This window comes from Lepus europaeus, chromosome 2, assembly GCF_033115175.1.
Source record: "Lepus europaeus isolate LE1 chromosome 2, mLepTim1.pri, whole genome shotgun sequence".
Taxonomy (NCBI): domain Eukaryota; kingdom Metazoa; phylum Chordata; class Mammalia; order Lagomorpha; family Leporidae; genus Lepus; species Lepus europaeus.
Genome location: NC_084828.1, coordinates 54,858,857 through 54,884,679, shown reverse-complemented (window position 1 = coordinate 54,884,679; position 25,823 = coordinate 54,858,857). Strand labels below are relative to the sequence as shown.

The 25,823-nt window shown below is 45.1% G+C and overlaps 1 protein-coding gene across 3 annotated transcripts; it reads right to left on the bottom strand.

The window, feature by feature from the left end:
- Positions 1 to 138: 138 nt before the first annotated feature.
- NIT2 (nitrilase family member 2) lies at positions 139 to 23,575 on the bottom strand. Of its 3 annotated transcripts, none has more exons than XM_062206936.1 (10): positions 23,493 to 23,575; positions 20,156 to 20,274; positions 17,956 to 18,076; positions 14,117 to 14,205; positions 8,622 to 8,715; positions 8,058 to 8,132; positions 6,517 to 6,595; positions 4,557 to 4,655; positions 2,076 to 2,131; positions 139 to 1,743 (listed from the first exon to the last, which is right to left on the bottom strand). In XM_062206936.1, exons 1-10 carry the CDS (start codon positions 23,518 to 23,520, stop codon positions 1,652 to 1,654), a joined length of 852 nt encoding a protein of 283 aa, XP_062062920.1. In that variant the 5' UTR covers positions 23,521 to 23,575; the 3' UTR covers positions 139 to 1,651. The 3 variants fall into 3 exon arrangements, with proteins under 3 accessions (XP_062062920.1, XP_062062912.1, XP_062062927.1); XM_062206928.1 differs by lacking the exon at positions 23,493 to 23,575 and adding an exon at positions 21,498 to 21,659; XM_062206943.1 differs by lacking the exons at positions 139 to 1,743; positions 23,493 to 23,575 and adding an exon at positions 21,498 to 21,659 and having other exon boundaries at positions 2,130 to 2,219.
- Positions 23,576 to 25,823: the final 2,248 nt, after the last annotated feature.

The window sequence follows — 25,823 nt, the reverse complement described above, 5'->3', positions numbered from 1 at the left end:
GAAGATGCAGAGCACCTGGGACTCTGAAAGACTGCTGGTAGCAATGCAGAATGGAACACTTTGGAAAAGTTTGTGTGTATGGCTGGGGGTGGGTCATTGGGTGTATACCATCTACTTGAGAGAAATGAAAAATCTGTATAAAATGGTTCTAGATGCTTTATTAGTAATAGCTTCAAACTGGAAACAACCCAAATGTCCATAAAAGGTAAGTGGATAAACAAATTATGGCATAGCTTTACAATGGAATACAACTCAGCAATGAAAAGGAATGAATTACTAATGTACACATAGATGAATCTCCAAATAATTAAGAGGTACATATGGCATGATCCCTTTTTACTTAATTCTAGGAAATGAAAGTTAATCTACAGTGATAAAAGTTATCAGTGGTTACTTTGGGATAGATGAATAACTAGAGATTATAAAAGAGCACAAAGAAACTTTAGGAGGTGGTAGCTATGTTCATCTATGTGTGTGCGTCACATTTTATCAAACTGTATACACATTTTTAAAAAGTCATTTGTCTTTTTCACTGAGTAGATGGTGCTATTTTCCAGAAGTTAAATGCACCTGGTATCTTCACTCTTATAGCTGATGCAATGTGTACTCATGTATCTTTTATCTGAAAACTTTTTCGGTTTTATTTTCCAAAACAGTAAATGTCTATATGTGTATATAAAATATGTTTATACGTATATATAAAAGCAGTGTGCACTATAGTAGGATTGCACCAGCTCACAAGAACCAACTGCGCACATCTGTTTCCAACTCTGTGTTGAGAGGTATCAGGCTGATAGCTTGAACTCAGCCATGGTGAAGCAGTAACATCGCAGAAATCGGCAATTGCTACAAGACCAGGGCTTTTTCTCAGACAGCTGATTGTTCTAGTCCACCACCAAACTTAATGTACATATATAAAAACTCACTGGAATCCTAAATTTTTAATTGTATTAAAATATCCAGAGACAAAAAAGAATATCTATGGTCTGACTATCTGTGGAGGTAGAAAGTATTATTAAAGAGAAAAGCAAAAACAGAAAGACAAGATTTTCATATACTCAACTCTATGCTGAGATTCATCCTAAGTTGCCTTCACCAGTGCCACACTGGCATTCTCCCATAGGGCTCACTGTTGACCCAGTCCTCCTCGGAGAGCAGAGGGTCCAGGTTGAATCACCAGCTCCTTCTTGAATTTGAAAGGAGGGCCTACCTCTTTCTTTTGCAAACTCCAAGAACCTATCATCTTGCTTCCCATAGCTACTCAGGGATCAAAAGTGAGGCAAATAACAGCACCAGACCAAGGTTTCTAGACAATGGATTCCAACTCCAACAAGTAGGATAAGAAGTTCATGACAAAATTACATTTCTATCAGGTGAACTAACCACTAGGATTCCAAGATGACACTTCAGACTGCTCTGAGGCACCATCAACATGGAAGAAGCTTCTGAGCCAAGCCTTCCTCCTGCTCTCTGAAGCCAGCCCGAGTCCTTTGTAACTATTTAATATGGTGTAACTATTTAATAAAGCCTCCTCCTCTCAACAGAGAGCACACTGGGAAGGAAAGGGATCTTCACTAAAGAATTGAATAGGGAGTTGATCACGTTGCAGAATCATATCTTCGTGCTGCATAACATGTTGGAAATATAAACCTTAAGGCTTTTTCATCTCCACTGCATAGAGATCTGATCGCTTCTGCCTAAAAATGGGAATTTGCTGGCGTATTTCAGCCAACTTCTGCAGGTCTGTAAAAACAGAAAAGTACATTATTAATAATTTACAGCTCTTTACTAACCAGAGGGGTTTCTTAGCAAGTAACTTCATAACATTGGTCTCGTCTAGGTGCACAGATGGCCTGGCACTGGCCCTGGAATAATTTCAAACCAAACCAAACCATTTCAGCCTGAACTATAGCCCCCAGGGCATGGCCAGAGAACCAGACCCTGAATCTCCTCGAGCATAGAGGAGGAGGGGCATGAAGGAGCCCTTCCAAGTGACTGAAGCTGCTTAGCCATGGAATCTGGCCCCAGAGCAATGGGGATACCAGAGACCTGAACTGCGTCAGGGAAAATCTTACCTATGTCTGAATACAGGATTGTTTCTTCTGTGCCAGCTTTGGCTAGGACATCTCCCCTGCAAAACAGACAAGGAGAACGAGTGGATTCCCTGATATTGGAGCTCTGCTTTTCCTCCCCATCTCAAATGGGAAAGAACCTGAGATCTGTAATAAGAAGGCAGGGGTATAAGTCATTTAAGTAGCTTTGTAATTGTACGGCAAGTAATCTGGAATCTCCATTCCATGATGTGTAAGGTGGAAATGAAAGCTCCGTGAGGACTGAGTGAGAATATTATGGAGTGTGTTTTATGAACTTCAAACTGCTAGGAAATGGCAGCTATTCTAGCCCCATAATCATCTAGAGGTGGGGCTATTTGTCCCCAGTCGGCAGCTGTGTTCTACCCCATGAGGGTGCGTCAAGGGCAGTCTGGGTCTGCTCCTCTCGCCTGCCAGGCTGCCACCTGACCTGAGGATGGTGAGGCTGGGCCTTGGCAGGCCCGAGAGCCCTTGCGTCTGTGATCCTTGGATCCCTGTGTTGATGGGTTTCAGTTTCAGAGCCCAGGGAAAGATGTGAACTTGTAGGGTTGGGACAGAAGGGGCGGATGACCCACATGCTGACAGGAGCCCCACACTAGGAGACAGCAACACTCACAAAAGCACAGAGGGGGGCTGACCTGGAAAACTACTTCCAGGGCATAGTCTCTTGGCTCAGAGCAGGCATTCAGATATAGTATCTAGTGAGAGGAGAGTTCTCCAAAGTAACTGACATAACAAACAACTGGACATAGTAACCTGTTCTGTTTATCAGGCAGTCACAAACAGAGGTTTGGCACAAATGAGCTATAAACCTCACCATTAATACCATTTAGCTGGATCCGTGTGTGTGTGTGTGTGTGTGTGTTTGGTTGTTGTTGCTGTTGTTTTAATTCTTGGCCATTTGTCCTGGCACTTAAAAGATTCCTGTCTATGCTAACTTCAGGAACCCATCCCAATGTCAACACAAGCCAAAATGCTCCCAAGCCCTCCAGAAAAGGGAGGGAGGGAGAGGGAGGGAGGGAGGGAAAGGAAGGAGGGGAGGGGAGGGGAGGGGAGGAAGGAAGGAGCTGGTCTGGGCAGTAACAGAGCCCATCAGGGGATCTGGCTGTGGGGCAGCACTGCCCAGGAGGCAAAGGTAGGCCACCAACTGCAAATCTATACACAGAAACCTGAAGCAAGTTTAGGAAAAACTGCAAGCCACATGAACCTTTCCAGTTCTCCCAGACCTTCCATGCAGGAGGCTGAGACTCTCTCACAAGCTGTATCTTCCAAGGCCTCCCCGTCATGCAGGTTGAGCTTCACATTCCATAAAGTTGAAATAAAGTGCCTATATGGACCCTGAATATTTAACCATTCTCAGTTTTTTATTTTTATTTTTTTGAAAGTCAGAGTTAGAGTGATTGACAGAGAGATCCTCTGTCTACTGTTCATTCCTCAAATGGCCCCAACAGCCAACAACCAAGCCAAAGGCAGGAGCCAGGAACTTCCTCCAGGTCTCCCACGTGGGTGGCAGGGGCCCAAGCACTCGGGCCATCTTCTACTGCCTTTCCCAAGCCATTAGCAGGGAGCGAGGTTGGAAGTGAAGCAGCCAGGACCCAAACCAGCACCCACACGGGATGCTCGTCTTGCAGGAGACCACTGTACCCACTATGCCACAGCACTGGCCCTGACCTTTCTCAGTTTTGTCACCGGTATCTTCTTCCTGAAATTGTAGAAATACATCTGTGTGTGTGTCTGCACATGTGTGTGTTCATACAGAGAAGTGGTGTGGAATCAATCCAAGTTCTGAAGTCATAAAGTCCTAAAGTCAAGAGTTCTAGTCACCTTATCTCTGAACTGAGCTCAATAAAGGTTAAGTCCCTGAGAGTTCAAGGTAAGACCAGGTGGACCGTGTGTATGAAGGTACGTTGTAAACTGTACGATGCAGACCAGAGCGTACGTTTATTCAAGTATGACTGTATGTGCATCTGGGCAGATGTACACACTGCTTTCACTGGGTAATAAAATGCTTCACCCATTTGCCAGGGACAAAGTCACGGTTTCTCTGAGTCCATCCTCTCTCCTCTAATCATTATTGTTGGGAGCAAAGTCTCCCCCTGAAACTCATTCCTACCCGAAGACCAGTCAACAGCTTAAATTTTAACCACAGCTAAAAGTCTGGAGTCCTCTTTTACTAAAACCACCAGCCTGTAACTACTGCCTTATTTTCCAGATGGGATCCAAGTCTGATTGACAATGAAAGTCACTTAGAGACTCAGAAGAGGACAAAGGCTAAGTACTCAATCAGGCGAGAAGGACAATTTCTTCCTCATCTGGCTTTCAAATGGAAACTTTTTCCCAGGGAGAGGCAATGCTGGGCTAGGGGAGTGGGAGGTGGGGGCAGGTGGGTCAGAGCCAAACAACGCACCTGCCCATGTTCCATCTCACAAGCACCCCCTGAGCCCATTCTCATTTCTCCACACTCACCAAGGATTCACAATGGTGCTGTGTCCCCAGGCAACATAGGAGGCTTTGTCATCCCGGGCAGGAGAGGCTGTGGCCACATACACCTGATTATCAACAGCTCTGCAGTCAATGGACAGAAAAGAGGTAAAGCATGCATTACAGATGGGTGACATTTTTCTATCCCAAGTGCACAGATCCTTCTTTTAGAAAACAGAGCAGTGCAGATACTCCTTGACTTATGATGGGGATAGTTCCAACAAACCCATCTCATAAGTAGAAAACATCTTAAGTAAAAAATGCATTTAATATACGGATCGATCCAGTGTGGTAGCTTATCACCACCGCGCGCTGCAGAGCATCAGTTGTTTAGTCTAGTGATGGTGGGGCTCACTGCTGTGCCCACATCACAACCGGGTATCGTGAGGCATGGCACTCACCCAGGAAGGATCAAAAGTCAAAGGACGATTTCAACTGAATGTATGTTGTTTCTCCACCATTGTAAAGTGGAAGAACCGTAGTTGTACCACTGTAATTCAGGGACTGTCTGTACTCAGATATGAAAGGAAGCCAAAGCCATGGAACCCCCTCTTCAAAAACTATCTTACTATATAAGCCAACAGTTCCCAACTGAGTGACTGGCACATCAGATTCGCTAGTGTCTGGAGACCTTGGTACCTAGTTGGTACAGACCAGGGATGCTGCTACACATATTACAATGCTCAGAACAGCCCTCTGCACCAAAGGGCCACCTAATCCAACATGCCAACAGTTCCAGTGTTGAGAACTCTGGCATAAGCCACCTGTCACATAAAGGATGGCACAGTGACTCTGGTTAAAGGCAACATGGCCAGAGAGAACAGAACAGCCTTGCTGGAGCAATACATCTTGCAGGGCTGTCTGTGGCACTTTGATGCCAACAGCTGTACTCACATCATCTCAAAACAGACAAGAATTCCAGGTATACCAGGCACAGCAACTCACCTCTCCTAGGAGCCCTCTGGCCTCACTCACCTGATCCATGCCAGTTTATCCCTGTATCTCCTAAGCTTTTCTTGCTTTTGACCAGCCTGTACATGTATTAACATGCATAGTATCATACACCTCTACCCCTCTTCTACCCTGTCACCAGTCAAATACCTCTTTCCCTTCCAATACAAATTACCATCATCTCTAAAACTGAGAGTGGTGGCTACTTCTGGGCAGAGTGAGGAGATCACCAATTGGGAAGGGAGTATTTTAAGGGGCTGGACATGTTCTATATACACACGCAAACTCACTGACCTGCATGCTTAGAATTAGCACATTTGTGTATAATGTACCTCTGTTAAAACAATTCACAGAAACCATCCTCTCTGGCCAGCACCTCGTGGTTTGCAGAGCACACTGCACGGGCACACAGTCCCACTCCCCTTCCTTTCCCTGTGACATCCCTTCTGTGATTTGCCCTTCATGACATGCCAGTGAGCCTTGTGCAATGCCTGGATTTACAGGTCAGCAGAACGACAGCTTACAATGCGTTCTTTGGCAGAGCCCCCAAGGCCAGCGGGAAAGCTGTGGAGGATGGGGTAGGATAAGCACCGTCATCTGAATGGCACAGTCAGTGGGTGAGGACCACAAATCTTCCCCTAGGGCTGTGAGGCTAAAAGGACCCCTGCCTTCTCCTTAGCTTCTGGGGCTTCATTTCTCCACAAAAGTTCCTGGGAACTGTCTTTTGAGAGACCAATCTATATCTAATCTCAGAAAAATTGCCCCCTTGATGCAAAGAATGCTCTTTAAAAAATGCAAAAAATCAGTCCCCCAAATCCTCAAGGCTGGGCTATGGCTTCCAAGAGAAGGTGCCCAGCCGCAGGAGCACTTCCTGTAGAGCCATCCTTGCCAACTGCATTTGGGTACAGAGCAGAATTCCACTTGGGGAAGGCCGGTACTGCCCTCAAACCAGGAACCTTTGCAGAGACAGGAAACATAGATGTTCCTTTCCTACCGGGCTCGCTGAAGTAACTCCCAGTGGGCTGGTCCAGTGGTCAAATTGAAAGCTCCAGGATACACCAACAACTGGCAGCCTTGGGGACAGAAAGACAAAGAACGACAAACAGAGGTGAACATCAATGACACCAGTCCCTCCTATTGTTCCTTCCTTGGCAGGAGCCAAACTCAAGCTTCCCCAAGCATAAAAAGATGTCAGCCAAGTCAGACAGTAGCATTGAAGTATAGCTCTGAGTTCCTTTAGAAACACACATATAGACACACACATGACACGCAAGAGAAGTGCTATTGATGCCTGAGATCATAACAGGTGACTGCACTTTAAAGAAGTACAGACCTGTCAGTCCCACTTCTCTCAGCACCAGCTGGTCAGCTGCACGTGGTCTTGGGCCATGTTTTATAATTCTTTTCCACTGAAATTAGGGGCAAATTAACTACTTTAATGCTTTTTGATAAGGCTCGGAGACTATTAGCCCCAGAGGCCATGCACTTCTACCTTCTACTGCGCTAGCAGTCAGATTATTTGTACCCACTTCATTTTGTCAAATGACAAACTGGAATTAGCCCCAGCAGTCTAGTAAGGCTGTTAATATTTGTTGGGCATCACACAAGGGGCTTTATAAGTTCTCTCTTCTTAATCTTCATATCATCCTTAAAGTGAGACCCACAAGGCTCTACAGGAAAAACAAGTGATCCAATGCACCATGCCAATTATGGGGAAGAGTTAGAGCCAGAACCCAGAACTCTGAACTTGGCTTGGCGCCCTTCCCAGACACTAGCACACTTCTTGCTTGGACCAAGATGTCGCTGAGTACATTTCTAGCATACCCGAGTTTAAAGCTACCAAGTGGTGAGAGTTTAAAGCTACTAAGTCATGAGAGTGTAGGTCATTCCTGTGTTCCTACTGAGTTCCAGGTGAGTCTTTCCAACTCAGTAATAGGAAGCAGTCGAAGGATACATTAGACATTTAGGAGCAAGCCTCCTTCCTTAGCTACATTTTTTTTTTTTTTTTTTTTAAGAATTAGACTCATATAGTTGTTAGGAACTTATATATATATGCATGTATGTATTTGAAAGGCAGAGGGAGAGAGAGGGAGAGACAGACACATATACACAGAGAAAGAGATCTTCCATTTACTGGTTCACCCCCCAAATGCCCACAATAGCCAGAGCTAGGCCAGGTGGAATCCAGGAGCCAGGAACTCAGTACTCGGCTATAATCTGCCACCTCTCAAGCACACTAGCAGGAAGCTGGGTCAGAAGTGAAGGAGCCAGGACTCAATCCAAGCACTTTAATATGGGGTGTGGCCCGCTGAGCTCCATCACCTGTTCCAACATGGTATGTTAATTACAACTTCTGAAAATCCTGTCTTCAATATGCAACAAAAGTCCGAGAAGCTAGATGGAGGTATAAGGGCTGGAGATAGTGAGACTAAGATTCCTCTCCCAGCTTTTTGGACTAAAGGGTCCCATAACTCCACAGAGACTGGCCCAGAACCAAACCTCCAAGTTACAGAACACAATTATACCATGCCTTACCTTTCTGTGAGTAGACTTGTGCAAGCTCTGCAAAGCGTATGTCATAGCAGATACCTAGGCCCACTCTGCAGTAAGCTGTTTCCAAACAGAAAAAGCACAAATGAAAAGTTAGTGCCCTCTAGCATGGTGTGGCAAGAAAAAGCCCCCAGGACTTAATGATCAAAAAACCCTAACGGGGACAAATTAACACAGGAGGCCTGGATGAATACAATTTATAATCTCACTTCCTACTTGGATTTCATCTCATAAAGACATTACTCATTGCAACAGAGATGAGAAAGTCATTCTGATCAAGGGCTTATTATCTAAATGGGAGATATTCAATCATGACTTCATAAGAATACTCTGGAATACATTACAGGAACTTGTAACTAAATGAAAGAGCAAAACCATGTTAAACCACTGGTTGTCCATTCAGCTCAACTTTCCAGATCTACTGTTTTTCTCACCTCTATCTTTCAGTCAGGTTATGTGAAAAAGTGGGAGACAGACATATAAGAAAAAGAAAGGACTATCTGCTCTTCTATTGGGATTGCTAAAAGAGGTAATTTATTTGGTACGTACGGGTGTCAAATGTGGAGAAACTATCACCAGGACTCAAAGTTTTAGATTCTTGAAATGTAATTTTCCCAGGAACATCAATGTCAAACAGGTGGATCTGCATCACAAATAAGTGATTTGGTTACCTCCTTTCCAGCAGGGTTCCTGGCAGTAACAGACATGTTTCCACGAATACATAAGGGACTAGCAGCAAGTGTGTTCAAACAGCACCTCCAACCTGCCCATAATCTAACCTGCAGCTGGCTGACATCTTACCAAAATGAGTTTCCACAGGAAACTGGAGAAATGATGCTGCCAGCCTTACAGCCCCCATTTTCTATCTGCTATGTGAATCAATGTCTAGATTTCTCATGGCAAACAATTAGTGTCTTGCTTTTTATTCAAGATAAAAGTTAAATAAAGACTTCCCAGAATCAGAATCAAACTGAAAATTTAGCAGGAGAGGTGGAGAGTGGGTAGACATTAAATACAGGTAAAAATTTCACAAAATCAAAGCCAGCAATGTATAAAAATAATAATGCATCACTTCCAAATTGGGATTTATTTAAGGAAAGCAAACATGGCTGGCTTAATATTAGAAAATTAAATGATATAATTTACCACATTAGCAACACAAAAGAGAAAAATTATATGATCATCTAAAGAAATGTATAACGAGCATACGATAAACTACAACTTTACATGTTTTTAAAAAATATTTATTCATTAGGAAGGCAGAGTTACAAAGAGAGAAGGAGAGAGAGAAAGGTCTTCTATCCACTGAGTCACTCCCCAGATAGCCGCAATGGCCAGAGCTTTGCCAATCTGAAGCCAGGAGCCAGAAGCTTCTTCTGGGTCTTCCACATGGGTGCAGGGGCCCAAGGACTTGGGCCATCCTCCACTGCCTTTCCCAGGCCATAGCAGAGAGTTGGATTGGAAGTAGAGCAGATGGGACTCGAACCGGCAACCACATGGGATGCCAGCACTGCAGGTGGCAGCTTTACCCACTGTGCCACAGCGCTGGCCCCAAATGTTCATGATTTAAACAGCAAAATGGGAGATGAGTGTTTGCACAGCAGTTAGGTTGCTGTTTATTATGTCCACATCCCTTACTAGAGTGCCTGGTTCAAGTCCTGGCCACACCACTTTCAATTCAGGTTCCTGCTAATGTACATCTGAGGGGGCAGCAGATGACAGCTCAATTACTAGGGTCCCTGCCACCTATGTGGGAGATACTGTGCAGGCATTTGGGGAGTGAACGAACAGATAGATGATATCTCTTCATCTGTCTCTCTGCCTTTCAAATAAAACGAAAACAGTTTTAAAAAGAAAAGAATTCTGGCTGGCACCATGGCTCAATAAGCTAATCTTCCACCTGCGGCGCCGGCACACCGGGTTCTAGTCCCAGTTGGGGTGCCAGATTCTGTCCTGGTTGTCCCTCTTCCAGGCCAGCTCTCTGCTGTGGCCCCAGAGTGCGGTGGAGGATGGCCCAAGTGCTTGGGCCCTGCACCCCATGGGAGACCAGGAGAAGCACCTGGCTCCTGGCTTCAGATCAGCATGGTGCGCCGGCCACGGCGGCCATTGGAGGATGAATCAACAGCAAAGGAAGACCTTTCTCTCTGTCTCTCTCTCTCACTGTCCACTCTGCCTGTTTAAAAAAAAAAAAAAAATTCTCTTCTAAGAAGAGAAATTTAAAAATCTAATAAGAGGGCCTGGTGCTGTGGTACAGTGGATTAAGCTGGCGCCTGCAGCACCAGCATCCCATATGGGCACCAGTTCAAGTCTCAGCTACTCCACTTCCAATCCAGCTCTGTGCTAATGCTCCTGGGAAAGCAGTGGATGATGCCCTAAGTTCTTGTGCCCTTGCACCCACCTGCAAGACCTGGGTGAAGCTCTTGGCCCTTGTTAGGCTTGGCCCAGCCCAGGCCATTGTGGCCACTTGGGGAGTGAACCAGCAGATGGAAGTTCGCTCGCTCTCTCGCTCTCTAACTCTTTCAAATAAATAAATAAATAAATTTTAAAAATCTGATAGAGAGTATCTGCAAAAAAAAAAAAAGCTAAACAAAAATCATACGTAATGGTGAAATACTGACAACTTTCCCTCTGGGTGGGAACATGACAAGGACAACTGCTACTCAACATTGTGCCAGAGAACTGAAAGAGAGCAAGGCAAATTAAAGGAGTAAAAAGTATAAAGATAGTAAAGAAACAATTAAATCTGTCATTCTCAGATGATATAATTGTATATCTAGAAACTAAAACAAAACAAAACAAAAAGAACCCTGCAGGTAAGTTATTAGAATTAATGAATGTAGCAAGATTGCTTTATTGCTTTATGAAAGATCAATCTTTTAAAAACTAGCTGGACTTCTATATACTAGCAAGAAACTGAAAATGAAAGTATAAAAACACAAGTAAGGGGCCGGTGCTGTGGCACAGCAGGTAAAGCCGCAGCCTGCAGTGCTGACATCCCACATGGGCACAGGTTCATGTCCCGGCTGCTCCTCTTCTGATCCAGCTCTCTGCTATGGCCTGGGAAAGCAGTAGAGGATGGCCCAACTCCTTGGGCCCTGTACCCTCGTGGGAGACCCAGAGGAAGCTCCTGGCTCCTGGTTCGGATTGGCCCAGCTCTGGCTGTTGTGGCCATTTGGAAAGTGAACCAGTAGATGGAAGACCGACTTCTCTTTCTCTCTCTCTCTCTCTCTCTCTGCCTCTCTGTAACTCTGCCTTTCAAATAAATAAACAGACCTTTTTTAAAAAAAAAAAAAAAAGTGAGAACTAAAAGTAACAAATGATACATAATACCATACCTAGAAAATTACAAAGAGAAAGTAAAGAAATCCTAATAAATACAGAGATGTATATCACATTCATGGACTGGAAGTCAATACTGAAAAGATACACTTCAAAGAGTTCAGATAACAGCCCAGCGCTGGCTCTTCTTCCTGCAAAGGCAGAGTAGCTCCAATCAGACCAGCTTTCTCATGCTTAACTATGAATTCTGGACAAAGTAAAATGTGTAACTATATAAAGCACTGAAGAATGACCAAAAGCAGGGATACTTGAAAGGAAGTCACCATATGGAAGCAGCAAATAGTACTGGGTGAATTCCCATTTGTTTTCAGCTTTTAAAGTCACGCAGTACCCTAGTTGTGTTATACACGGTGGTGAAAATTACCCACAATTACAATGGCTTGACAAACCAAAGCAAAGAGTTACATAGCAGCTGGCAGGGGGATCTTTAAAAGAAGAAATCCAAGCAGGGAGAGCCCTGTGTTTAAATTCTATATACCAAATCTGTCCAAATCTCTGGATGAATTCAGTGTCAGTAAGGCAGCCTCCAAACTCTACTAAGGCTCAACAAGCTTAGACAGGAAAGAGTAGCAGGGCCGGTGCTGTGGCGTAGCAGGTGAAGCTGTCACCTCCAACGCCGGGATCCCATATGAGTCCCCATTGCTCCACTTCCAGCTCCCTCCTTATGCACCTGGGAAAGCAGTGGAAGATAGCCCAAGTGCTTGGGTCCCTGCACCCACGTGGAAGACCCAGAAAAAGCTCCTGGCTTTGGGCTGGCCCAGCCCTGGCCACTGGGGCCATCTGGGGAGCAAACCAAAGGATGGAAGATCTTTGTCTCTCCTCTTTCTCTGTAACTCTTTCAAACAAACAAATAAATAAAAATATTTTTAAAAAGAAAGAAAGAAAAAGTAGTTACTGTGGCTGCCAATCTTGCAAAGAAGGTAAGAGTTTGGTATTTCAGCATAGCTAAATTAACTATCTGCTAGAACAAAAATATTCAATAGTTTTCAGAAAAATATAATAGAATTCTAGAATCTCTATAATATATAATCCTAATTTACTAGACACCCAAAGAAGCAGAAACATGATCCTGAATTCAAAGAAAAGGCAATCAAATGGACAGAGACCCTGACAAGACCTAAATGTGATAATTACCAAGGACTTTAAGGAGCTATTAAAACTAAGCTCTAGGATGTAAAGAAAATATGTTCTTAATGAATAGACAAATAGGAAATATCAGATAAGAAATAAAAACTATAAAAAAGAACCAAATGGATATTTTAGAACTGAAAATTTCAATATCTGAGTTTTTCAAAATCTCACTGGATTCATTTACAGAAGATGGAAGATGATGGAAGAAACAGCCAATAATCCTGATACACATCAGCAACTAAGCAGTCCGTAAAACAAGAGAGAAAAAGAGTGGGGAGGGAAAAAACCTACCAGGGCCTCAGTGACTTTGGAAAAATTTTAAAAATGTAACATACATATTAAAGGCCCAGAAGAAGAGGATGAGACAGAAAAAGTACTTGACAAAATAATATCTCAAAATTTTCCCAAGTATAAACAAAGATTTTTAAGCTTACAGATTTAAGAAGCATCCAGCAGGACAAAATCTAGTCACACCAAAGTCAAAACATTGAGAACTAAAGATTATGAAAAAGTCTTGAATGCAGAAAACAACAAATTATGCACAAGGGCATAAGTACACAAATTATCAGAGTTCTTGTCAGAAAAAGGTAGTGCTAAAACAACTTCTAGGAGGGAAAAAAACCTATCAACCTGGAATTCTATTTTGGCAAAAACATCATTCAAGAATGAAAGCAAAGTAAATATTCATAAACAAAAACTAGCAGCTAGCAGCAGATCCTGACCACAAAAATGCTACAGGTTTTTCTGCCTGAAGGAAAAGTCAACAAAGAGAACTAGGATCTTCAGGAAGAGAAGAAAAACATCAGAACTGGTGAACATCTGAGTAAGCAGGTTTATCTTTCTTCTTAATTTGTGTAAAAGAATATGACAAATAAAAAATTACTGCTGTGTAACATTGATAACATTTGTAATGGAACACATAGGACAAGTATAAGATAAAGAACAGGAGGTTCTATGCAATGTAATGTTCTTAAATTTTGCATGAAGCAATGACAATATTACCCAGACTGTGGCAAGTTAAAGATGCATATTATAATTTCCAGGGCAACAACTTAAAAGAAAATACAGCAATTAATAGGTATATTTAAATGGAATTCCAAAAATATTCAGTCACTCCAAAAGAATGCCAAAAAGGATAAAAGAATAAAGTACTTACATATCTAAATCTAACCCCATCAATAATTACTTTAAATAAAAATTAACCACTCCAGTTAAAAGCAGAAATTGTCAAAATGAATAAAAAGTAAGACTGAAATATATGCTGTATGCAAGATAAATATAAAGACAATATAGATTTAAAAACAATAATAAGAATCCAGGAGTAAAAATGTCAACTCTCTCCAAATTAGTTTCTGCATATTCAATAAAATCCTAATCAAAATTCCTGTGGGTTGTTCCTTTGCAGAAATTGACAGGGTGAGCCTAAAATTTATGTAAAAAATGCAAATGGCCAAATATAGCCACCTGTGCCAGTAAGACAAAAGGCTGACGTTACCATGCACTACATAAGGAGAGGGATCGGGGACTTCAGAGCCAACTCTTGCCAGGTGAGACTTGCTACATTCCCTACTTACCTTCCTGTGCTTCACCAGCAACGTTCCATCAGGCCCAAACACAGCACAGGTGTTATACAATTTCCCAGCATCTTCTTCAGGGATGGAGCCTTTTATTGATAGAAGAAATGTGCAGGCACACAAAACATTAAGAAGAAAAAAGAACACAGCAGTTCTTTTTGTGACGACTGAATAAATGTTTGAATAACTGTCACGTGTGTAACAAAAAAAATGTACTATCTTCCAAGGGTTTCGTAATGTTTGTTGTTGAAAATGATCTTTCAGAGAAAAACTTCAGAGTGCAAATGAGCTATAATCAGGTCAGATGGTGGGGCAAGTGTTGTGGCACAGTTGGTTAAGCTACTGCCTGTAACGCTGACATCCCATATCAGAACACGGGTTCCAGTGCCAGCAGCTCTGCTTCCAATCCAATTCCCTGCTAATGCGCCTGGAAAAGCAGCAGACGAGGACTCAAGTACTTGGGTCCCTGCCACCCATGTGGGACACCTGGATGGAGTTTCGGGCTCCTAGCTTTGGCATGGCCTGGCCCTGCCCATTGCAGACATATTCGGAGGGAACCAATGGGTGGACATGCTCTCTTGCTTGCTCTGTCTCTCCCCCTTCCTCCCTGCCTCACTGTCACTCTGCCTCTCAAATAAACAAAATAAATCTTCTTAAAAAATTAGGTCAGGAGCCGGCACTGTGGTATAGTAGGTTAAGCCTCTGCCTGCGGCGCCAGCACCCTATATGGGCACCAGTTTGTGTCCTGGCTGCTCCTCTTCCAATTCAACACTCTGCCTATGGCCCGGGAAAGCAGTGGAAAACTTCCCAAGTGCTTGGGCCTCTGCACCTCTTCTTCGGGAGAACCAGAAGAAGCTCCTGGCCCCTGGCTTTGGATCAGCTAAGCTCCAGCCATTGCAGCCATTTGGGGAGTGAACCAGCGGGTGGAAGAACTTTGTCTCTCCCTCTCTCTGTAGCTGTACCTTTCAAATAAATAAATTAAAATCTTAAAACAAAACAAAACAAAAAACCCTAGGTCGGATGCCAAAGACAGGTTTAACAAATAACCAGCTGTTCCTGAAATTGAGCCATGATCTTGAGCAACACTTAATCTGTAACATTAGTGCAAAATCAAGAATTTCCTGTTGCTCAACTTAAATTCACTAGCTCCTACAACAAAACTGTATCCCAGAAGTCCCCAGAATGAGAATGTTAAATCACAAGCCCTCCCACCATGGAGTGCAGTTCCACCTCTAGGTTTCTGCTTTGCCTTCATTTCCCCACATCAATCATTTCTAAATCCTTAATATTTCAGAATACAGAATTAAGTCTACCTATCGAACAATTCTACTGTGCTTAGTTGTTTTTTTTTTTTTAGGATTTTATTTATTTGAGAGGTAGAGTTACAGACAGTGAGAGGGAGAGACAGAGAGAAAACTCTTCCTTCCATTGGTTCACTCCCCAGAGCTGTGCCGATCTGATCCCAGGAGCCAGGTGATTCTTCCTGGTCTCCCATGTGAGTGCAGGGGCCCAAGGAGTTGGGCCATCCTCCACTGCTTTCCCAGGCCACAGCAGAGAGCTGGATTTTGGAAGGGGGGCAGCCGGGACTAGAACTGGCGCCCATATGGGATGCCGGCACCACAGGCAGAGGATTAACCTACTGCACCACGGAGCTGGCCCCTGTGCTTAGTTTTTATTTAAGCAAACAAAACATTTTAAAATCTATTTCCAAAGCACAAATACAAAACTACTTTCATGTGTCATCTATGAAAGTGGTTTTTTTGTTTGTTTTTGTTTTTTTTTTTTACAGGCAGAGTGGATAGTAAGAGAGAGAGAGAGAGAGAAAGGTCTTCCTTTTTGCTGTTGGTTCACCCTCCAATGGCCGCTGTGGCCGGCATTTCATGCCGATCCGAAGCCAGGAGCCAGGTGCTTCTCCTGGTCTCCCATGCAGGTGCAGGGCCCAAGGACTTGGGCCATCCTCCACTGCCTTCCCGGGCCATAGCAGAGAGCTGGCCTGGAAGAGGGGCAACCGGGACAGAATCCGGCGCCCCGACCGGGACTAGAACCCCGTGTGCCAGCGCCACAAGGCGGAGGATTAGCCTGTTAAGCCACGGTGCCGGCCTGAAAATGTTTTTTTTCAATTCCACAGTAGTATAATAAAAGACAGAAACAATTCCTCTTTCCACATTTCTACCTGCCCCTACCCCTACTCTTTCTCGAGGGAGAATCGTCACTGTCAGTTTGGTGAATGTACTTCTACAGAAGAAGCTCCTGGCTCCTGGGTTCAGCGTGGCCCAGCCCTGGCTATTGCAGTCATCTGGGGAGTGAACCAGGAGAGAGATCTCTCTCGATCTCTCTCTCTCTCTCTGTGTCACTCTTTTAAATAAATAAATAAATCTAAAAAAAAACCAAAAATGTTCATGAATACTGGAATTAGAAGATGAGTTTCTTTGGGTGCAAAGAAATTTTGAAATTCATGCGTACAGGGGTGTTCCAAAAGTTCATGGAAAATATGTATTCTGAAAAGATTATTCATGGATTTTTCTTTTTTCTTTCTTTTTTTTTTTTTTTGACAGGCAGAGTGGACAGTGAGAAAGAGAGACAGAGAGAAAGGTCTTCCTTTGCCGTTGTTCACCCTCCAATGGCCGCTGTGGCTGGCGTGCTGCGGCTGGCATGCTGCAGCTGGCGCACTGATCCAAAGCCAGGTGCCTATCCTGGTCTCCCATGGGGTGCAGGGCCCAAGCACTTGGGCCATCCTCCACTGCACTCCTGGGCCACAGCAGAGAGCTGGCCTGGAAGAGGGGCAACTGGGACAGAATCCGGTGCCCCAATCGGGACTAGAACCCTGTGTGCCAGCGCCACAAGGCAGAGGATTAGCCACGGCACCGGCCTATTCATGGATTTCAAAATTGTTCTGTACCAAAATAAATGCTATCTTTTAACTCCCCTTTCATGAGGTTTTTGAGGTACCCTCTTATACCCGCATACAAAAATACAGTCATCACATGGTATCTGCAGATCGGTTCTGAAGAGACCAAATTCCACATATGCTCAAGCCCTTTATATAAAATGTGTAGTATTTGCATAGAACATAGGCCCATCCTCCGAGGTGCCTTAAACCATATCTATGTTACTTGTAACATCTAATACCATGTTAATGTTCTATAAATAGTTGTATTGTTTAGGAAGTAATGATAAATAAATTCTGGGGGCTGGCGCTGTGGCACAGCAGGTTAATGCCCTGGCCTGAAGCGCTGGCATCTCATATGGGCGCCAGTTCGAGACCTGGCTGCTCCATTTCCAATCCAGCTCTCTGCTATAGCCTGGGATAGCAGTAGAAGACGGCCCAAGTCCTTGGGCTCCTGCACCCACATGGGAGACCTGGAAGAAGCTCTTGGCTTTGGATCGGCTCATCTCTGGCTGTTGCGGCCAATTAGGGGGTGAACCATTGGATGGAAGACCTCTCTCTCTCTCTCCCTCTCTCTGTATAACTCTGACTTGCAAATAAAATATAAAAATCTTAAAAAAAAAGAAAAAGAAATAAATTCTGTACAGATGCAATTCTTCCCCCCAAATCTTTTCAATCCACAGTTGGCTGAGCTGCAGATGCAGATCCTGTAGACAGAGCAGGCCAACTGCCTTCTTTGTGTGGAGGACAATATGAATGGGAAAACTGTTCACATTATATTGAACTTCCTTTTTTTCCACTTAACAGTATGTCTTGAAGATATTTCCACATAACTATATATTGATCTACCTCATTCTTTTCAACAGCTGAATTGTGTTTCATAGTTTAAATGTAACAACAAAAATCATTCAAATGTTTTTAATGTTCAGGCCATTCGCAAACAGGAAGTTACCTCCAATGAGATATATGCTGCATTCCTTTGCTACTTCAGAAAGCCTTCGTGTGGATTCACCAGGAATTTTCTCTGCATATTCAGGAAAATAATCTGTGCCATATGGAGAATTAAAGCATTCCTAGAATAACGATGGCAGAGAAGGAAAAAGAATCACTAAACACCTAACCCATTGTAAAGTTCTGCTTTAAGAAGGTAGAGCTGCTGCTTCCAGCTCTACTACCACTTGAAGGGATAAAACAGAGCTAAGGGGACAGGAGCTGTGGTGCAGCAGGTAAAGCTGCCATCTGCAACACCGGCAACCCGTATAGGCTCTTGTTTGAGTCCTGGCTGCTCCACTTCTGATCCAGCTCCCTGCTAATGTGCCTGGGAAAGCAGTGGAGGATGGCCCAAGTGTTTGGGCCCTGCACCCACGTGGGAGACCCAGAAGAGGCTCTTGACTCCTGACTTAGGTCTGGCCTAGTCCTGGCTATTGCGGCCATTTGAGGAGTGAACCAGCAGGTGGAAGATCTCTCTCCCTGTAACTCTGCCTTTTAAGTGAATAAATCTACCTTTAAAAAATAGCCACATAGCTAAGGAAAATACTGATATCCCTGGAATAAAGAGGCTGTACCCACAGTTAGGACTAGGCAACTAGTCCTTCTAGCCCACGGGAGGCTAGAAGATACAGGTGACCCTGGCGGAGGCTAGATTTGGCTCCAGTCTGCAGGAGCACAATGAGTTCCCCACCATGGGCATCTAAGCTACACGACAGAAGGGGCCTACTCACATGACTCTCAGCATTAGTATTAATCCATGAGCTCAAAATTCCATGATTTTTACAATTTATTTGAGAAACAGAGAGAGAGAGAGAGAGTTCCTCTGTGCTGGTTCACTCCTTAAATACCTGTAAGGCTGGGGTTGAGAAGGCTGAAGCTGAGGGCAGGGAACACAACCCAGGTCTCCCACATGAGTGGCAGGGACTCAGTTACTTGAGTTATCACCAATGCCTCCCAGGATCTATATCAGCAGGAAACTGGAATCAGGAGTCAGAGGCAGGTATCAGACCCAGTTACTCTAATACTGGATGGACATCATAAGCAGTATCTTAACCATTATGCCGCTTGCCTGCCCTTCAGAATTATAGTATTAATTTACTATGTAAAGCAATAAGTCCATATATGAAAAACGTAGAAAAAGCTTTGAAAACCACAGAAGTTCAAGTTACTAGCAAGATGAGCTGTTTCAAAATTCCAGCCCTATCATTTTGATTCTAGGAAGTCTCTTACCCACGTGGAGTGTTTGCCTTCCATAGCTCTCTGACATATCAGAAAACAAATAGCAAAAATCAGTAAACTTCAGCTATAACTGACTCCATCTGTATTTAATGAGATCGCCCATGTAACAGGCTCTGTGCTAGGGAACTTAAGCCAAGATCACCAGCTTGTACAACATGCTTGTTAACCAGTCAGTGAAGCAGGCATATACAGAATTCAGGTATTCATTCCACTCCTGGGCTTTATACCAAGACAGAGTCCCATGACTGGCACCATAAGGAAGACTGGATTAACAGTAAGATCTCAAGCTCCCATCTATAGATTCCTGTGACTGGCTAGAGCCTGACTAAAACTACAAGACGGACCTGAAAAACCCCCAATCAAGACAGGGTATGCAAAGGGCTGCCTCCTCTCCACAGCAAGGAGGAAGGGGCGCCGTGTGGAATAACTCCTCCCACTGATCCCCGTAAGGCATGTGGAAAAGTACCTGTTATCCAGAGCTAACTCTGTACCTGCTGACAAACCTACGTGGTGTAACTGTCAGTCGGTTCTTTGTTCAAGAACTAACCTATGACAAGAGATGCTGAGTCCTACTGGCTTCAAGACACTCCAGGCTTCCTAAATATTCAATTAAGTCTTCCAAAAGACTAAATTACATGAGGAACAAAGTAGGTATCCAGGCACTGCGTACTGTAGCTTAAGTCCTTCAATGTACTAGGAACCTGGTTGCCTCATCTGAACAGAACAGACGATGCTAAATTCAAGACCTAGACTCATATTGACACATCTCCCCTTGCTAAGGTCATCTCCCAGAAAAACATGAACAATCTTGATCCCCAAAGGGCAGTGCTGAATCCAAGGACTCAGGAGGACAACTAGAGCTAGCAAACACTACCCTTCTGAGTCCACAGTGTTCAGGAAGGGATAGGGGACTCCACACTTACCGGCAGAGAAACCACCTTTGCTCCTTGTGTTGCTGCTTCTCGGACAAGGCTACAAGCTCGAGTGACATTGTCTGATTTGATGGAAGAAACTTGAAGCTGGATAAGGGCCAAGCGGAAAGCTGAGGACAAGGACAAAAGTAAAGAGTTGTCAGAACGTGATTTCAGACAGAGCCATGGTTCTCAAACAGAGAGCAATTTTGTTTCCCATGGGACATTTGGAAACAGCTGGAGGTTTTGGACAATTATTGATCATCACAGCTCATGATGTGCTACTGGCATCTAATGGATAGAAACCAGGCATGCTGCTAAAGAGTCTGCAATGCACAAAACAGCCCTCCCCAACAAAAAGGCTTGGAAGCCTTGAGATAGAGCATCACCCATGGGCAAAGCTCCAACGCCAGGCACAAGACTCTGAAGTGGGGTAGGCAGGTCCACTCTTACTGTGTAGTGTGGGAAATGAAATGAGAACATGGCTTGAAGTAAAAACACTGGATTTGAATATGGTCCTGTCCCATGATCTTGGGTCTCCTACTCACCCCTAATCCAGACACCACCTAGTGCCAAAAGTCTAATCCCTGAGCTGTTCACGCACTGTGAACTCAGGACAGTGGGCCCATGGGAAGGGGAGATCCTTGTCTCAACTTCCCCACCACTGCCTGGGACTCAGCAAATCCATCCAGCTGCTGATGGAGCAGAAATCTGGTAGTGGTGCCTAACTGCAGAGCACCACTGGGCAGGTAACAAAGCTCATTCCTTCCTTGAAATAGTAGTTTTGCCCCTGTATTTGCTCTTCCTATGTATATCGGAGTTCCCTTTTGCCTCCTACAGAAACCATCGTTAATCAGTTAGCAATGCTTTACATACAATTTCCCCTTTCAAGGTACTGGTGTGGTTTCTGGGTCCTGCCTGGAGCTTGCCGAATGCACAGTTCTTGCTCACAGGATTATTAATAATGGCCCTAATGTCCGCCCTCGACCTGTGGTCCAAAGTCTGGATATCACAGTTACACAGCTAGATTTCTGGGGTCTCCTTTAACAGTGCAGATGTCTCCAGGAGAGGCAACACTGACAAACCCTGCCCTTTTATAAAGATCTCTTTAGGGTTAAGTCCAAAAGTAGGAAAATTCAGATGTCCCCCTCCGTGGTCTATTCTAAATACAGCGAGACAAGCCAAATTTCCCCCAGAATACAGGATCTGAATGAAAACTAAAACAAAAGCTAGGATTACTTTGAATCAGAGAGATCTTGGAGCTGTGACCAGAACACCACACAAACCCACTGAAAGTCTCCTCCAGAACTCAGAAGCTGGGCTTCGTCTCTGAGGGGGAGAACAGAAAGCTCACCATGGCTGTGAGGACGGGGCTCCCCTTTCCTACCCACAAGGGCAGGGGTCCGGATCCAAGTGTGGGACTGCCCGACCTGCTGCTGCACAGAGGCTCCGCTGCAGGGACACCTCCCCCAGGGGAGCTCCTCCATGCTGAGGATCAGACAGGAAACAGACCCCCTTGGGAAAAAAATTACTGAAACTTAACTACACTCAAGTTGAGAATAAGCAAGTGTTCTTGCAGTCAGACGTACGGCGGATGACCGGACACAGCTCAGTAGCCCACACTGCTTATCAGTAAGCTGTAAGACCCCATCCAGCCATGGCTGGCTTGAGCAGCCTGCACACAGCCAGATGGCACCCTCACCCTCATCCTTTTCATGCAGAGAAACCAAGACCAACCCCTCATTATAGTCAGATCTCCATCCTCAGATGAACATGGAATGCATACAACATATATGGTAACTCACAGAGCAGGTGTGCTGGCTCCTTTTTTTGTTTGCATTTATCTATTTTTTCATTTTTATTTCCATTTTTTATTTGAAAGAGAGAGACAGAGATCTTGCTTTTGCTATTTCACTCCCAATAGGTCCACAACAGCCAGGAGCCCTTAATTCAATCCAGGTCTCCCACATGGGTGACAAGGATCCAAGTACTCCAGCCAACGCATGCTGCCTCCCAGGGCATACATTAGCAGGAAGCTGCATCAGAAGTCCAGAGCCAGGATTCTAACCAGGTACTCTGATACAGAATGTGAGCACCCCAAGCAACGTCCATCACTGTGCCAAACGCCCACCCTTCATACTCCCTTTTAAATAACCCTTCTTGAAAAAAAAGAAGAAACAAAACAAAAGAAAAAAAAAAAAAGAAACAAACAAACAAAAAATAACCCTTCTTGAACTCTCCATAAACTTAATATGGATAATTTCCCTAGAAACACACTCTATGAAATCTGCAACTTCTGCCTGTTTAGGGAGCCTGGTATTAGGTTGCAAGGCAATCTTGCCCTTGGCTTGGCCAACCAATTATATTCTTCTCTGTTTACACTTCCAATCGTTATCTGCATGCTTCCATTGGCACACAAGCAGGACAAGAACCTCCAGTTTTCTGTCTGATTACAATTCTAGTCGCTTCATCTCTTCATTTGTAAAATAAGACACAATGGCTGTCAAGGTCCCGGGACAGCCTAACACTCTTCTTAATGTAACAATGGGACTTACCAAGGGAGGGTGGACTAAGTGGTTAAGATGCCTGTGTCCTATACGGGAAAGCCTGGTTCCATACCACCTGTAGGCTCCTCTCCAGCTTCCTCCTAATGCACCCTGGGAAGCAACAGGTGATGGATCAAGCCATTGAGTCCTTGTCACCCACGTGGGAGATCTGCATTGAGTTCCTACAGGCATTTGGGAAGTGAACCAGGGGCTGGGGTATCTCTCTCTCCCCCTAACTAAATGAATAAACATTAAAAAACTGTTCTAACCAAGGGGGTCAAAAAGACTAGAATACTATGGGATAACATTTAAAGTACCAGGTGTTTTTTTCCCCCACACATAAACGTCTGTGAAGTATCATTAACACCAATTTATAGATGAGGAATTTAGAGGCAGAGGGGAAGCTGCACAAAGTCACCGGACAAAATAATTGGCACAGCAACCTCTCAAGCCAAACTCCGGAGCTGGACAGTGAGCTGGAAAGGAAGTCCCCCCGGGCACCTTCTTGGTCTGTTCTGGGGAGGAGGGCCATGAACCGGCGAGTGCGGGCCTCCGATTTCCAACACCTCCCTCAACCCACACCCCGAGAACCGCCAGTCCCCAGGCCCGGTGCCCTCGCGGCGCCGCCGGTGCGGAAGCAACCCAGGTGGCCCGTGCCCGGAGGACAATCGCGTCCGGGCAGGCCGCAGGCGCGGCGGGGACGTCGAGACTGAAGGAGGAGGCGGCTGTTCGTCCACCGCCGCCGCGCCAAGGCCTCCCCACCGGCGCGAGCTTGGGCGGCCACGCCAGGCCGCGCCACTTACAGGCCATGGCTCTCCCGAGAAGCACCATCGGTGGCAGCAGCGCCAGCAAAGCGCGGCGCTGGGGCCACAGCTGCGCGCGCACGGGGCGGGACCAGGCGCGCCGCGTGGGGGGCGGAGCCCGCGCCCGAGCCCCGCCCCCGGGGGACCAGCCTGGGGCCTCCCACACCTGTTAACCGCTCTCCGGCTGCAAGTTGGTCCCGCGGGAAAGGCCAGTTAGGACGTAGTGCGGAAAACAAGCACGCGCCGAAAAGCAAAGGGGCAGCCTGTGTGTGCCGGTGAACGGGCGGGAAACTCCTGATTTGCAGCTTTCGCTAATTCTCAGCCAAAGGACCGCACTAGCCGTCTGCATCTCCTCTGCGGCCAGGCTAAATTCCACAGGCTGATTGGCTTGAGCTGTGGAACAAGGCCCTGGGGCTGGGCTGGGATGACGTGTGTAGGATCTTACTGCGTGGCTATTTAGAGGGGAAAGAAGATAGCGAGGGCTCAAACACGATAGCCTCGGGGCTGGCGCTATGGCATAGCGGGTAAAGCCTCTACCTGCCTTGCTGGTATCCCATACGGGTGCCTGCTCGAGTCCCGGCTGCTCCACTTCCGATCCAGCTCTCTATGGCCTGGGAAAGCAGAAGAAGATGGCCCAAATGCTTGGGCCCCTGCACCCGCGTGGGAGACCCGGAAGAAGCTCCTGGCTTCCAGTGGATGGAAGATCTTTCTCTCTGCCTCTCTCTAACTCTGCTTTTCAAATACATAAATACATCTTAAAAACAAACAAACAAAAAAAACCCCACGATCTCATCAAAAATCCTCCTTTGTATACCGAAATCTGTTTTAGGATTTTTGCATTTGTATTTGTAAGATTGCTTTTTAAGTTTTGTGTTCTTAATGCCTTCTTTGATTTGCAGGTCAAAAATCATTAAATTTTAAAGTTCGTCTTTTTAAATTCTCTAACAGTTTGTATTAAAATAGATCCTGCTTTTTAAAAGAATACTATCAAAGTATTTTGGAAACAATTTGGGATACTTAAACTGAGTACTTGATGCTTTTGTGTGAGATGGATTGTGATTACACCTGTGTGTCAACTCTTAGGAAATGCGTGTGAAAGTACTTAGCGGTCAAATGTCAGAATGTCCAACTGCCTTGAAAATGGCCAGTAAAAAAAAAAAAAAAAAAAAAAAAAAGTTTATGATACAGATAGGGCAAATAAGCAAAATGTTAAGGATACCTAGTTGTTCATCCTATTAGTTTAAAACTTTGCATACGTTTTAAATTTTAAAACTGTACGTTGGCCGGCGCTGTGGCTTAACAGGCTAATCCTCCACCTTGCGGTGCTGGCACACCGGGTTCTAGTCCCGGTTGGGGCGCCAGATTCTGTCCCGGTTGCCCCTCTTCCAGGCCAGCTCTCTGCTATGGCCCGGGAAGGCAGTGGAGGATGGCCCAAGTGCTTGGGCCCTGCACCCACATGAGAGACCAGGAGAAGCGCCTGGCTCCTGGCTTGGGATCAGCGTGATGTGCCGGCTGCAGCGGCCATTGGAGGCTGAAGCAACGGCAAAAAGGAGGACCTTTCTGTCTCTTTCACTATCCACTCTGCCTGTCAAAAAGAGAACAACAACAACAACAAAAAAAAACCTGCATGCTAAAAAATCAGAAGGAGGGGCCAGCGCTGTGGCGCAGTGGGTTAAAGCCCTGGCTTGAGCGCCGGCATCCCATATGGGCGCCGGTTCTGGTCCCGGCTGCTCCTCTTCCAATCCAGCTCTCTGCTATGGCCTGGGAAAGCAGTAGAAGATGGCCCAAATCCTTGGGCCCCTGCACTCATGTGGGAGACCCGGAAGAAGCTTCGGGCTCCTGGCTTCGGATCAGCACATATCCGGCCGTTACGGCCAATTGGGGAGTGGACCACCAGATGGAAGACCTCTCTCTTTCTGCCTCTCCTGTCTCTGTGTAACTCTTTCAAATAAATAAATAAACCTTAAAGAAAAATGGAAAAACAGTAATGATGTGATTTTTGCAGCTTAGCAGACTATGTAAGTGACATTGTAGCGGGAAGATTTTAAATTTCAGTTTCTTTGTTGATTTTGATCAGTTACAATCTGTTAAAATCCTTTTCATCTAGATTTCCAAGTTTATTGGCATCGGGCTGTATGTCACCATGGTCCTGATCCTAGCAGGACATGATGTTGGAAGTGCCTGCGGAGCATCCAGGTGGAGATGCTCAGTTGGTGGTAGTTGGTGTAAGCTGAGGCTGAAGATTGGCTAAGGAGTTATCTGCAGTTTAGGACAAAGCTCTGAAGGTGGACAAGAACACAATAGTAGACCATGAAAGGCCGGGGCAGAAGA